This window comes from Peromyscus californicus, unplaced genomic scaffold (genome assembly GCF_007827085.1).
Source record: "Peromyscus californicus insignis strain IS unplaced genomic scaffold, ASM782708v3 Scaffold_5__1_contigs__length_169319896, whole genome shotgun sequence".
Classification (NCBI taxonomy): domain Eukaryota; kingdom Metazoa; phylum Chordata; class Mammalia; order Rodentia; family Cricetidae; genus Peromyscus; species Peromyscus californicus.
In genome coordinates, this window is record NW_026294573.1 from 153836652 (window position 1) to 153849510 (window position 12859).

General features: G+C 35.8%; 1 protein-coding gene across 1 annotated transcript in view; it reads right to left on the reverse strand.

The window, feature by feature from the left end:
• Nucleotides 1-12859, reverse strand: part of Cnbd1 (cyclic nucleotide binding domain containing 1) — a 376362-nt gene that overhangs the window by 13484 nt on the left and 350019 nt on the right. The window contains exon 12 of the mRNA XM_052716755.1: nt 5015-5074. Within this exon, the coding sequence (XP_052572715.1) occupies nt 5015-5074 (60 nt within the window). The remainder of the gene's footprint in view (nt 1-5014; nt 5075-12859) is intronic.

Here is a 12859-nt window from a genome sequence, read left to right on the forward strand (position 1 = left end):
AAATATTCTTAGATTAATTTGAGATCCTTATTAAGTGCAAAAAAGTCAGTTAAACTAGGCCTAACAAGCTGTAGCAGACACCATTAATCATTTAATGTACAAAAATTAAACTGCCACTCTTTGATCACCAGACCCCTTTTCTGATCCATAAAATCACTTAATTCATGAGATGATCATAGTTTTAGAACAGGGCTGAGCCCATGATTTATTATTCTTTTCCTTCTGTGATCTATTGCCTATTTATACTAAAATATTTAAAATGATTCAAAACTGATATAAAAAGATCATATAAACATATTTTTTTTAAAAAATGTCATTCTTATTTTCCTTGTGCTTTTATTTCACTGCTTTTTATGAAAAATGCATATTTCATTTTCACGGTTCTACTTTGATCCTTGTTACTTTTACTATTCAGTATAAATAATCAGATTTTTAAAAATCCCTCTTATGGGACAAACTATCAAAAGCATTCTGGTATTTAAGGTTATGAAGCTAAAATTGTATAAAAGCATTAAAAAACTATGTTTCAAAGTACCCTTACTAAGTCTTATACTCAAGCTCACATCAAGTTTCCCTATGTGGCCAATGCTATTCTATTTCACATGGTCATTATTCACAAGCACCTGCAGGGATACTTACAAGAAGAAAGTGAGACATGTGTCTATAAAATGTCAGTGAATAATAATTCACCACTTACTCATGCTGTGGGATGTTCTGTATGTCAAATGTGTTGCTGATTAGTCAATAATTAAAACACTGATTGGCCATTGGCTAGGCAGGAAGTGTAGGCGGGACAAGGAGGAGAATAAAGCTGGGAAGTGGAAGGCTGAGTCAGAGAGACACTGCCAGCCGCCACGATGACAAACAGCATGTGAAGATGCCGGTAAGCCACGAGCCATGTGGCAAGGTATAGATTTATAAAAATGGATTAATTTAAGCTGAAAGAACAGTTAGCAAGAAGCCTGCCATGGCCATACAGTTTGAAACCAATACAAGTCTCTGTGTTTACTTGATCGGGTTTGAGCGGCTTGGGACTGGCGGGTGAGAGATTTATCCAGACTGTGGGCCAGGCAGGAAAACTCTAGCAACAAATGGCATCCAACGTGGGGCAAGAGTTTCCACCTAAAAACCTGAGAAAAGATTCTAAAACGGAGCTAAAAACAGTTCCTAATTGTCTCTCTCAAATGAGCGGCAGCTGCTGGTTTGAGCTACTGGTGGGTTCCTAGCGTGCGTGCTCGACCTGCCTATGGCGGGAATGAGGCCTTTGCAAGTGGCACTTTGAGCTGCATAGTGGATTTAGCCTTTGCTGGTGCAGAGCAAAAGGGGAGGTTTCTGGGCTACACGCTGCTTGGCTAAAAGCATAGACCCCCGATAGCTCCCAGAGCTGGCGGTAAACCATGGCCATGTTGGGAAGCTGAGGTGGGTGGATCCAGCAGCCACAGCTGCTGCAATTTAAGGCAATAGATTCACAATAAGACAGATTCAGATGTAATAGTTTACAATGTGTGTAAAAGATACGTAGGCTTGAAAGAGACAAAAAAGATGATATATAGAGTTATAGAAATAAATACATAGTTTTAAAAAATAAAGTCTTTAAAGAGACAGTAAAGGTAGTATAAAAAATAAGCCACGTAAAAATGGATATTACACAGAGAATCTGCATTGTGTTGTCTTTGGGACTTTTAACTGCAGAAAAATATTTGATTGTAAAAGCTGTTGAGTTATGCCAAAATGTATATTTTAAAGGTACCTTGACTTCAAAATTTGGATATAAGGATATGTTACTTTGGAAAGGAGACTCTGCTTTTGTTCCCACAGAAAGCCAAAGGCTATGGATTTGTTCCAGATTAAGATACATCAGGTTTGACCAGCCAAGACCCCCTGAAAGGTCTCCGATGACACCATGGCCCAGATGATCCAACATCCAGAATGGTTTGAAGGCAACTGGCTCAGACGATACACCCTCATGGACTTTTCCATGATCCTAAAATTTTCTTTGTATCCCCATAAGATACAGCGCCCCCCTCCAGCAGGAAGCAGTAAGAGAAGCTACGCCCAAATTCCCAAATTATATGTAATTTTACTTTGTTAAGGTTAAAACCTTCCTTTTTTTTTTAAAAAAAAAAAGGGGGGAAGTGCTGTGGGATGTTCTGTATGTCAAATGTGTTGCTGATTAGTCAATAATTAAAACACTGATTGGCCATTGGCTAGGCAGGAAGTGTAGGCGGGACAAGGAGGAGAATAAAGTTGGGAAGTGGAAGGCTGAGTCAGAGAGACACTGCCAGCCGCCACGATGACAAACAGCATGTGAAGATGCCGGTAAGCCACGAGCCATGTGGCAAGGTATAGATTTATAAAAATGGATTAATTTAAGCTGAAAGAACAGTTAGCAAGAAGCCTGCCATGGCCATACAGTTTGAAACCAATACAAGTCTCTGTGTTTACTTGATCGGGTTTGAGCGGCTTGGGACTGGCGGGTGAGAGATTTATCCAGACTGTGGGCCAGGCAGGAAAACTCTAGCAACATACTCATAAATTATACAAATGCTTATACACAACCCATGTTCATCAAGGCAGGATTGTCACCAGGACATATGGATAATTGGGAAAAACTTTTTGTACTGGGCTGTCATACTTCAAAGAAATATTAAGATGTGAAATCTGTTGATAAGTCAATGGAAAACACAAAGACAGAGCCAAAATAGAATTTTGAGGGTAAGGGATGGAGAAACAGTTCAGCAGAGAGGGTGCATATGTATGCAGTATATGTGAGATCGTGGGTTAAGTTCCCAGCTGTATTGCAGGGTGGAGGATCCAAAGAGGTGCTCAATACAGACAACACTGTGATAAATAAAGGAATCACATTAACCTGAGTGTTTGTGAAATTCAGGATAGGTCAGAATAGCAAAGGAGTTTGAATAGACACAGATGGTACCATACCTGGCTTGTATATATTATCTGTGTAAATAAAACAGTCAAAAACCATTAAAATCAAACATTGTTCCTCTGAAATTTACCAGAAAAACACCAATGGGACTATACAGGAATACTATATAGAAGTGGAAGGAATGTTTGGTCCTTGATAATGATACTAAGATGTATTAAGACCTAACATTCTAAGTTGTTTTCTTTTATATCCCTCAATAATTTTAAGTGATCACTTTGCTTCTCCTCAGCAAGTCCTTGCCCTCCTCCTCTTCCTGTTAGGATGACTTTCCATGCTCATATCAGTTACTCTATTATGTAGACAACTTAAAGTTAATAATGTTACAAGATATGAAAAAGCAGAGTTATGATGGAGTCCACAGTGCCAAGACAGCAGATAGTGTGCCACTTTCCCATGAGACACTAGTGGCAACTTGAAATTTGCTGTGATGGTAGTTATGCACCATGAAAAATTGGCAAGTACTATATATAATGACTTTTTAGGTAGATGAGTGGTTTCTTAAACATTATCTGCTATTATGTACATATAATATATCTTCATATTATTTCCAGTTACGTATTTTGCTCCTGTTTTTGTGAATCAAACAGTTAAAGCTGTCTGTAGAGAAGTGGTAATGCTTAAGGCTTCTAGACTAGAAACTCTAAGCATGTATACACACAGTTTACAAAACAGTTCAGGAAAGATCTCTCAAGAGAGAAAACGAGCCTTCCTTAGTGCTGAAACACCAAGTTTCATAGACAAATAATATAGAGCAGGGGAGATTGGGAGGAATGAAGTGATCACAAAACTGTGTAAATAAATCAATGAGATTTGGACTTTTCAGTAAAATGGAAAAGCATTAAAATGTTTGTTTTAGTCATTTTACTTGACCCATAGGAGTAAAGAAAGTGAGAAAATCTTATTTTAAAACAACTAGAACATAAAAGGAAATATATTTCTTAAGACTAGACTAAGCCTTCACATTGTAATAAAGTAGTATGTCTTTGAAAAAATACAGATCCCATTTGGGGGCTAAACTAGAGCTCATTGATTGATGAGAGCAAGTTCATAAGAATGATCTTAAAATGATGCAGAATTGGGACCTTAGAGGCAAGAGCGAGCACAGTTGTGTCAAAGACTGAAGCATTGCAGATGGCCTGATAGGTGGGATTTTCACAAGGCACTTTTCCAACTCTTCAGTTCACTGTTTTCTCATAATAGAGACAACTATTTGGATTTTTTTGACAAATTCCTTAAGCAGTGGGCCAGTGGCTACATATCTAAAACATAAAGGAGCAAAGTAAATATAGGTCTAAAGTAGCCACTCTGCTACTTACCCAGAAGTTCCAGACACAGAGCTAAGGATGGATTCATTTTTAAAACCCTTTCTCCAAATTAACCAAGAACCCAGTGAGAGTATGTTTTTAACACCCACCCCACACATAAAAAATTAAGGATATATAGAAATGAGACATTCACATGTTTTTTTCTACTCTGTGCATCTCAAAGAAATTATGGATTAAGTGATGGTGAAGGTAGCAATGAGGAAAAAGGTAACAACTGATAATGATTTGGGCAGTTTTCCAAGTGATTCAAAATTCAGGCTGATTCCATAGCAATATAAATATTTTTCATGACAAATAGTGATATTTACATGGAAAATGGAAATAGTTTTAGCCTTATTATTTCTACGGTATAGTGTCCCATAAATTAAGGAAGAGAACAATCAAAATCACAACTGAATTGCTTAACGTATCTGGTGACTTAATCTCTCTGGCCCACATTGTCTTCTCTAAAATGCACAGTCAGCTAATACACTTTAAGGAGAGGAAAGGGAAAGGACATTTAAACTGGTTAGCACATGACAGAATGGAAGACACATTTAACTCTATTAATTAGTTAGAGTTATTTTGCCTTAAGCATAAAAAACTAAATATATTGTATTTAGAAACATTTCTGCATATATTTCATTATAGTGAGTTTATCTTCTTTGATATACATATTTCTTGAAGTTGCTGAAATTAGACTGCTTTCAAGAAAGAACAATTAGTTATACCACACATTCTGTTGGTACATATCATATCATACCTTGAAATATTTCCATTCTTTTTCTTGTACCTTTTGTATATATTCATTTTTTACATCTTCCTAGAAGAAAATATAATATTCAAGTAAGTAAGTGAGTAATAGCTTTGATTAGTATACACTGTGTGTCTAATCAATAAATTTACAATTAAAGAAAACCTTGAAACACATAACCGTGAACAGCTGGAAAAACCTCAAAGCAGCTAACCAGGCATAAAACAAAAATAAATAAGCCATCTTTTATATTATTCCATGGCAAAGAATAGAATTAGAAGTCGGGCAGTGATGGCACACACCAGCACTTGGGAGGCAGAGACAGGCAGATCTCTGCAAGTTTGAGACCAGCCTGGTCTACAGAGTGAGATCCAGGACAGGCACCAAAATAACTCAGAGAAACCCTGTCTTGAAAAAAACAAAAAACAAACAAAAAAAGAATACAGTTAGACCTTAAAAGATACACACTTTCTAGAAGTATAATTTATTGACACTTACCATAAATAATTATTATACAAATGATTTTATTACATTTATACAAAATGAGAATACATGTATCCATAGCCTGTTTTATATATTTGACTATTTTAGAATGCACTGTGGTCATATTGAACTTTCAGTGTCTCCTTTTAAGCACTCCCACACTTGCTCATGCATTTCTTCTTCACAAAGTACCTTTCCTCTTATTATCATGTCTTACTTGTGTTTGTGTTTGTGTGTGTGTTTGTGTGTGTGTATATATGCACATTTGTGTGTATATATGTGTGTGTTTGTGTGTGTATGTGTGTATATAGGTTTGTGTGTTGTTAGTGTGTGTGTATATGTGTATGTGTGTGTGTTGTGTATGTCTGTGACCCAATGACTCTAACTAGGGTTATTTGTAGATGCATTCTATAAGGTTACTTAGTGGAGTATGGGGAAATTATGAGCTGTATAACACTCATATACATCCTTAAATTTATAAATACAGTCTTCTCAGTTCATGATCAGGGCTGGTGATTTATTAGGATACACTGTGTACAACCAATAAACTTACAGTTAAAGAAAACTTTGACCACACATAACCATGAGCAGCAGAATAAACACAAAGCGCACGCGCGCGCGCGCACACACACACACACACACACACACACACACACTGATGTTGGACAACCAATTGATGAGGTCTTCCCTGGGGAATACTATTTCTCTGCTCTCAAAATTAATTAGTTGCCTGTAGTTCTTTGTCTAGGTTGAGGCTCCATGGTCTTTCCCCCATCCATAAGAGCATGTCTATTGGTTTCATTTTTTTCTTCAAGTCTTGTTTAGGCAGCAATATTGATGAGACTGTGTGGCTATAGCTTCTTTAACATTTCTAGGTGTTGAAAACTCACAGCAAACTTCCTAGTTCTTGGCTCTTACAATCTTTCTGACTCCTTTCTGCTGTAACCCCTGAGCTTAAGTTAAGATCTCTGAGACATAGATACAGGAATTGTGTTGTAAATAGTAACCAATAGTTCTACCCAGACATGATGCCCATGAACTACAATAACAAACAACATGGAGGAATATTCCTCAGGATGTAGCAGTGGCACACATACCTGCTGGTAACCAACAGCTCATAAATTAGATTTATGCCCTGCTCAAGAAGAGGGAAATCACGCCTGGCATTGGAAACCTATCCAACCACCTGGGTCTAGTGAGGTCATGGATCTTGGAGGAGATCCTAACACTGCCACTTGACTGAAACTATATAATTCCTAACTATATTCTAAATATGTATACCTTTACCCACAGATCAGATTAGATCTCATCTCTCATCAAAGATCCATCTTGCAAAAGACAGAGACAATTACAGAAAACCACAACTGATCAAAATTGAAAGAAAAAGTGACAGTGTGGTGCTTAGTCATAAACAATAAATCTACCAAACAAACGCCGAAGTCTCTGTAAGCACAGTTGACCTTTAACAGTATGACCACCTAATAAATTATAAGGCAAGTAGAAATAAAACCTGCTATTCTTTTAAATAGAAGCTAACTACCATGATTTCTATATTGCTATGTAACATTAATATTGTTCCATTTCTTCTGCTAGTTTTTCTCTTGACTCATAATGCCCATAAAACTAAATTTTTGAACATAATAAGGAAATATGGCTATCTATATATGATGATTCAATGTTTGCATACTTTCATATAATATTTTAAAAGAACTATCTTGTTCATAATCTAAAACAGAGCTTTAAGTTATCAAATGAGTGCCAGAATTTTATGCTTTATACTAATTGTACCTCTGTTATATTTTAGAAAGATTTGATTGAATGTTAACATAAAAGCAGATTTCATAAACAGGAAAAGTTCATTTCACTGTGTTCTACTCTTCATACCACAGCCTGTGACACATCTTTGGGTCAATGGGCAAATAATGTAATTCAAATGATAGAAAATTTGATTTCAAATATTGTCATATATAAGAAGGACATAAAATGTATAAAATATATTGCACCTTTTTATCCTCTGTAACACAGCCTTGTGCATAGTATGTTTTCAATTGTCAAAAAAAACAGCTAATAACTTGTGATTGCTAATAAAAATAAATACATTAATATAAGGTAAGTTCATTTAATAAGTATGAATGAACATAAATAACACCAATTACAATTTAAACGTTAAATAAGATACACATAAGTACATTATTTTACTTACTACATGTTTTAATTTGCTGTTCAGAAAATAACAAAGTCACAGATTTTGGGGTAAAAAATGCTGTGTAGAAATATTTAAAAACTTGGTTTTTATATGAGGATGTGATGGTTTGGCAGCCTCTTCTGAAATGATGCCTGTAATGACTCTCAGCATGAATCAAACTTTGAATTAATGACAGTGGATATGGTTTTCCTGACATTATTTCTCATACATGGATTGTGTTCTGCATAACTTCACATCGTAGAATAACTAATGACCCCATTCTCTTTTTAGCAGGCCAGTGAAAACAAAAAACAGATGTTCAATATGAGCAGATGTCCAAGGTGACACACTGAACATATGCAGCACTGGAAATCCTAGATGCTCTGGCCTGTGTGAGGAAGATTGGCTGCACACCCAGGGTCTCCACTAAGCAGTGTCTGGTTTGGTCAGAGTAGGATTTCATTCATGTATTAGATAATGCTATCCTCCCACATTGTAATCCCTACACTATGCCAAAAGCACTTTCTGCCAAGAAAATAGGAGTAATGATAAACTCAAATTTCAAATCCCTAGTTTTTCATATTTCATATTATTTCTACAGAAATTAACAAATAAGGGCTGGGAGTTTAGCACCGTGAAAATCCTTGCCTAGCATTCAAAAGTCGCTGGGTCAATCCTGAGCATTGTAGCAGCAACTATAGCAACAGAATCAACAACACCCATAAAATCCAAGAATAACCAAAGGACTATATTTTTAAAAATTATCTGCACCTTTGAAATAAATTCTTTTGGGATTTTTATTTATCTGATTTTATGTATGTTTTTATTCTTCAGGTATGTATATGTATAAAAATTCTAAAAAAGAAACCATGAATTTGAGATGGAGGGGGTTCAGGGGACATGGGAGAAACTGAGGGATGGTGGGGAAGGAGAAATAATTTAAAAACAATACTCATATACAAACTTCTCTAAAATGAACAAGCAAATAAAAACACACATAAAATGCTTCATGTTTATTGTATTAAAATACTAAAAATGAAACAATAGAGAAGCACAAACACGCATGACAGACACAACTAAAGGGAAGAAGCGGTTATTTGGCTCATAATTCCAGTTTAGCTCATCACTGCAGAAAATGTTTTTGAAAATAGATTTTTTTTCATAAAATACATTTTGTTTTACTATTTTTCCTCCTCCCAGATGAGTGACACAAAAGAACCAAGGTCTTCTAGAAACAACAAGACAGACATAGATATGAACTCACAGGATTGTGGCAGTATATGCATGGCCTGCATGGGTCTAAGTCAGACCGAGTTCCAGTGTTGAGAGGGGAAGTAGACACAAGCTTCCATCCCTAGCCTAGAAGCTACCTCCAATTGATAACTGGCAAAGGAAAATTAGTTTTCTCCAAAGAAGTCTCTCTACGTACACAGACCATATTTCAGGGAATTTAAGGTGCCAGAACATTGAAGCAGCTCGTCACATTACATCTTCATCAAGAGCAGAGAGCAATGGATGAACACATGCATACTACTGTCAGCTAGCTTACTTCTTCTCACTCAATCCAGGGCCCAGGCTGTGAAATGATGTGGCCAACACACCGAATGATCTTTCCACATCAACTAACCCAACTAATACAATCCCTGAGCAGCAAAACACCAACCTAATCAAAACAGTTCTTCATTGTGACTCCCTCTCCCTTCTAGAGGGTAAAAACTAACCACCACAATTATTTATGTGTACTTGATTTGCACTGCTATTTTTTTGTATAGCAAACATAGAGTTGGAAGTTATTATTTTCACAGAAATATTTGATCAAGACTGTTATTTTCTCATTTAATTGCCTGCAACATTACACAAACTTTACTGAGTTCTACATATGTGAGTTCACAGATTTAGTTTACTATAGAGGCAAGTTTACTGCGGAACTCCAATGTGGTCCAATGGTCTACTTGCCTAATACATGCTAGCATTATATTTTGGTACTCATTTAAGCTTTATAATAATTCTTGAAATCAAGGAAAGTCCTAGCCTTCCTTCCCCAGGTTTTCTTTTCCTTTTATAAATCCTGTTCATTTCCATTTGAATTTAGAGCAACCAATTTCATCATTTCTTATGGTTGTTTCCAGTATAGAATTGGCTATGTTTTATAAATAAAGAATATTACAGATGCTATATATCCTAGGAAAAGCTCTTCAATCGCTACTCAAAAGTTGAGAAGTACCCAGGAGACCAATAAAATCATTGTTTGACAATGCAGTGATAAAATAACAAACTTTACCTCTCAAAACATGAGGAAAATTTATTTTCCAAACATTACACCTTCTCAAAACTTGGAAAGTTTTTTTTTCATATGTAAAAAAAAAACATGTCAATCTGTTCTGTTCGGAACATATCTGGGGTAAAGTCTAATTGTTTTTCATTTCCCCTACATTTGCAATTAAACACCGAATACATCTTATGCATATATGTATACATATTAAATAAATAAATGAATGTATTTGTAGAAAGCTTAATCCTCAGTTTCCCAGCTTTTATAGTCCTTTTGTCCTTTTTCTTTTCTTATCCCTTCTTTGTTGTCCTCTTTCTCTCTCACCAACCCTATGCCGCTCCTCCATGCTAACAGAGCTATTGCTATTGTTCTACCTTGGTAGGCTATGAGATTGTATCACATTTTATTTCAATGTATTCAAAATATTTGAAAATGAAAATAAAGCAAAATTAAAAGTATAAGGACATTAGAAAGGTAAAAACTGATTTAGAGCTTTTCAAGATTCATTTAATATGTACAGCAGGAGGCCTTAGAAATTAGAGCCTTTATAGTGATTGGTGTGATTTCCTACCAACAACTTTCTGAATTCACCTCCTTCCAGTTGGTCCTTGATAATAAGCTCTGACTACTTTAGCTTTATTTCTAGTCCTAAAATTGCTTAACATGTTCTCCTTACTGGAATGTGAGCCTTTGGCTATAAGTTATACCCAGAACATTCTCCTCTAAATTACTTTGTCAGTTCCCTTAAGTCTTTATTCAAATGTCAGGGCATATACTAGGCTCCATTGTCTATGCATTATAGTGCACATTCCCCAATCAAGCATTCTTTCTCTAAGTCTATTGGATTTATTCCCACAATGCTAACTATGATGAAAAAAACTTATTTTTGTTTTGCTGCTAGTGTCCCTTTTTTAACTAAAGGCACAGACTCTGTTTTATATGCTGCTATTCAGAGAACTGTGCTGTGGATATCACCCTGTATAAATAAACACTGATTGGCCAGTGGCCAGGCAGGGACTAACAGAGAGGAAAATTGAGGGAACAGAAAGAAGGAGAGTGAGACACTGCCAGCCACTGTCATGACAAGCAGCATGTGAAGATGCCAGTAAGCCACGAGCCACGTGGCAAGGTATAGATTTATAGAAATGAATTAATTAAAGATATAAGAACAGTTAGCAAGAAGCCTGGCATGGCCATACAGTTTGTAAGCAACATAAGTCTCTGTGTTTTCTTTGTTGGGTCTGAGCGGCTGTGGGACTGGCAGTAGACAGAGATTTGTCCTGACTGTGGGCCAGACAGGAAAACTCTAGTTACAAATGGCACCCAATGTAGGGCACAAGTTTCCACCTAAAACCTGAGTAAAAAGATTCTAAAATGGAGCTAAAAACAGTTCCTAGTTGTCTCTCTCAAGTTAGTGACAGCCTGCATGTTTGAGCTACTATGACGGGTTCCTGGCATACGTGCTCGACCTGCCATATGGCAGGAATGAGGCCTCTACAAGTGTCACATTATACTGTGTGGTGGATTTAGCCTTTGCTAGTACAAAACAAAAAGAGGTTTCTGTGCTACCCACTGCTTTGATAAAAGCGTAGACCCTAGATGGCTCCCAGAGCTGGTGGTAAAGTACCAACGCCATATTGGAAAGCTGAGGTGGGCAGAGCCATCAGCCATAGCACCATTTCAGACTTACAAATGCTGCAGTTTAAAGCAATAGATTCACAATAAAACAGATTCAGATGTAATAGTTTACAATGTGTGTAAAATATACATAGGCTTGAAAGAGACAAAAAAGATGATATATACAGTTATATAAACAAATACATAGTTTTTTTTACATATAAAAAATAAAGTCTTTAAAGAGACAGTAAAATTAGTATAAAAAAATAAGTCACATAAAAGTGGCTATCACACAAAAAAATCTGGATTATGTTGTCTTTGATATTTGTAACTAAAAAAAACCATTTGATTGTAAAAGCTGTTGAGTTATGCCAAAATGTATACTTTAAGGGTACCTTAACTTCAAAATTTAGATATAAGGATGTGTTACTTTGGGAAAGAGGCTCTGCTTTTGTTTCCACAGAAAGCCAGAGGCTATGGTTTTGTTCCAGACTAAGATACATCAGGTTTGACCAGCCAAGATCCCCTGAAAGGTCTTCGATGACACCATGACACAGATTTGTCCTGACTGTGGGCCAGGCAAAAAAAACTCTAGCTACAGAACTGACTGAAACACAGTAGGAATTTAACAACTGCTGAATGAATATGTACAAAATTGACACCGAATAACTGTTCCTAAGATTCTGAAAGAGCTAATTAACATTAAAAAGAGAAGCAAAAACCTAAGCCTCATCTGCAAAAGACCCACATTTGAAAATAATGTTTTATGAAATTATGACAAGAAGAAATGAGAAGAAACTGTGTGGACAAAATATAAAGAAAGAACAGACAAAATAAAAAAGAGAGAGAGAGAGAGAGAAAGAGAGAGAGAGGAAGGAAGAAAGGAAGGAAGGTTGGGTTGAGACTATTTCTTTCCCAAAGAGCAATGAAGCCATGAGTATCTAGTTGAACAAACTAGAACTCAAATATGAGTTGAAAACAAAACATGGAACATGAAAACATTAAAAAATAAGAATCGTTTTCAAAAATCTAAGAATAAAAGTCTTGTTTTGAGTAAGCAAAGAAACAGAAAAGAAAGGAGGAAAAATAATTTTTAAGCTAAAAATAAATATTAACCATTAGAAACAGTATTTTGAACTAGAAAAGTTGTTGATATGATTATAGAAACAGATTGCAGACATTGCTATAATATTGAATGAATTTCCAAGATGTCTTTATTAATACATGGTTATTGTGATTTCTCTACATGAATATTTTCAGTATAAAATTGTTTTATTTTATATTGTGAGGAAAATAT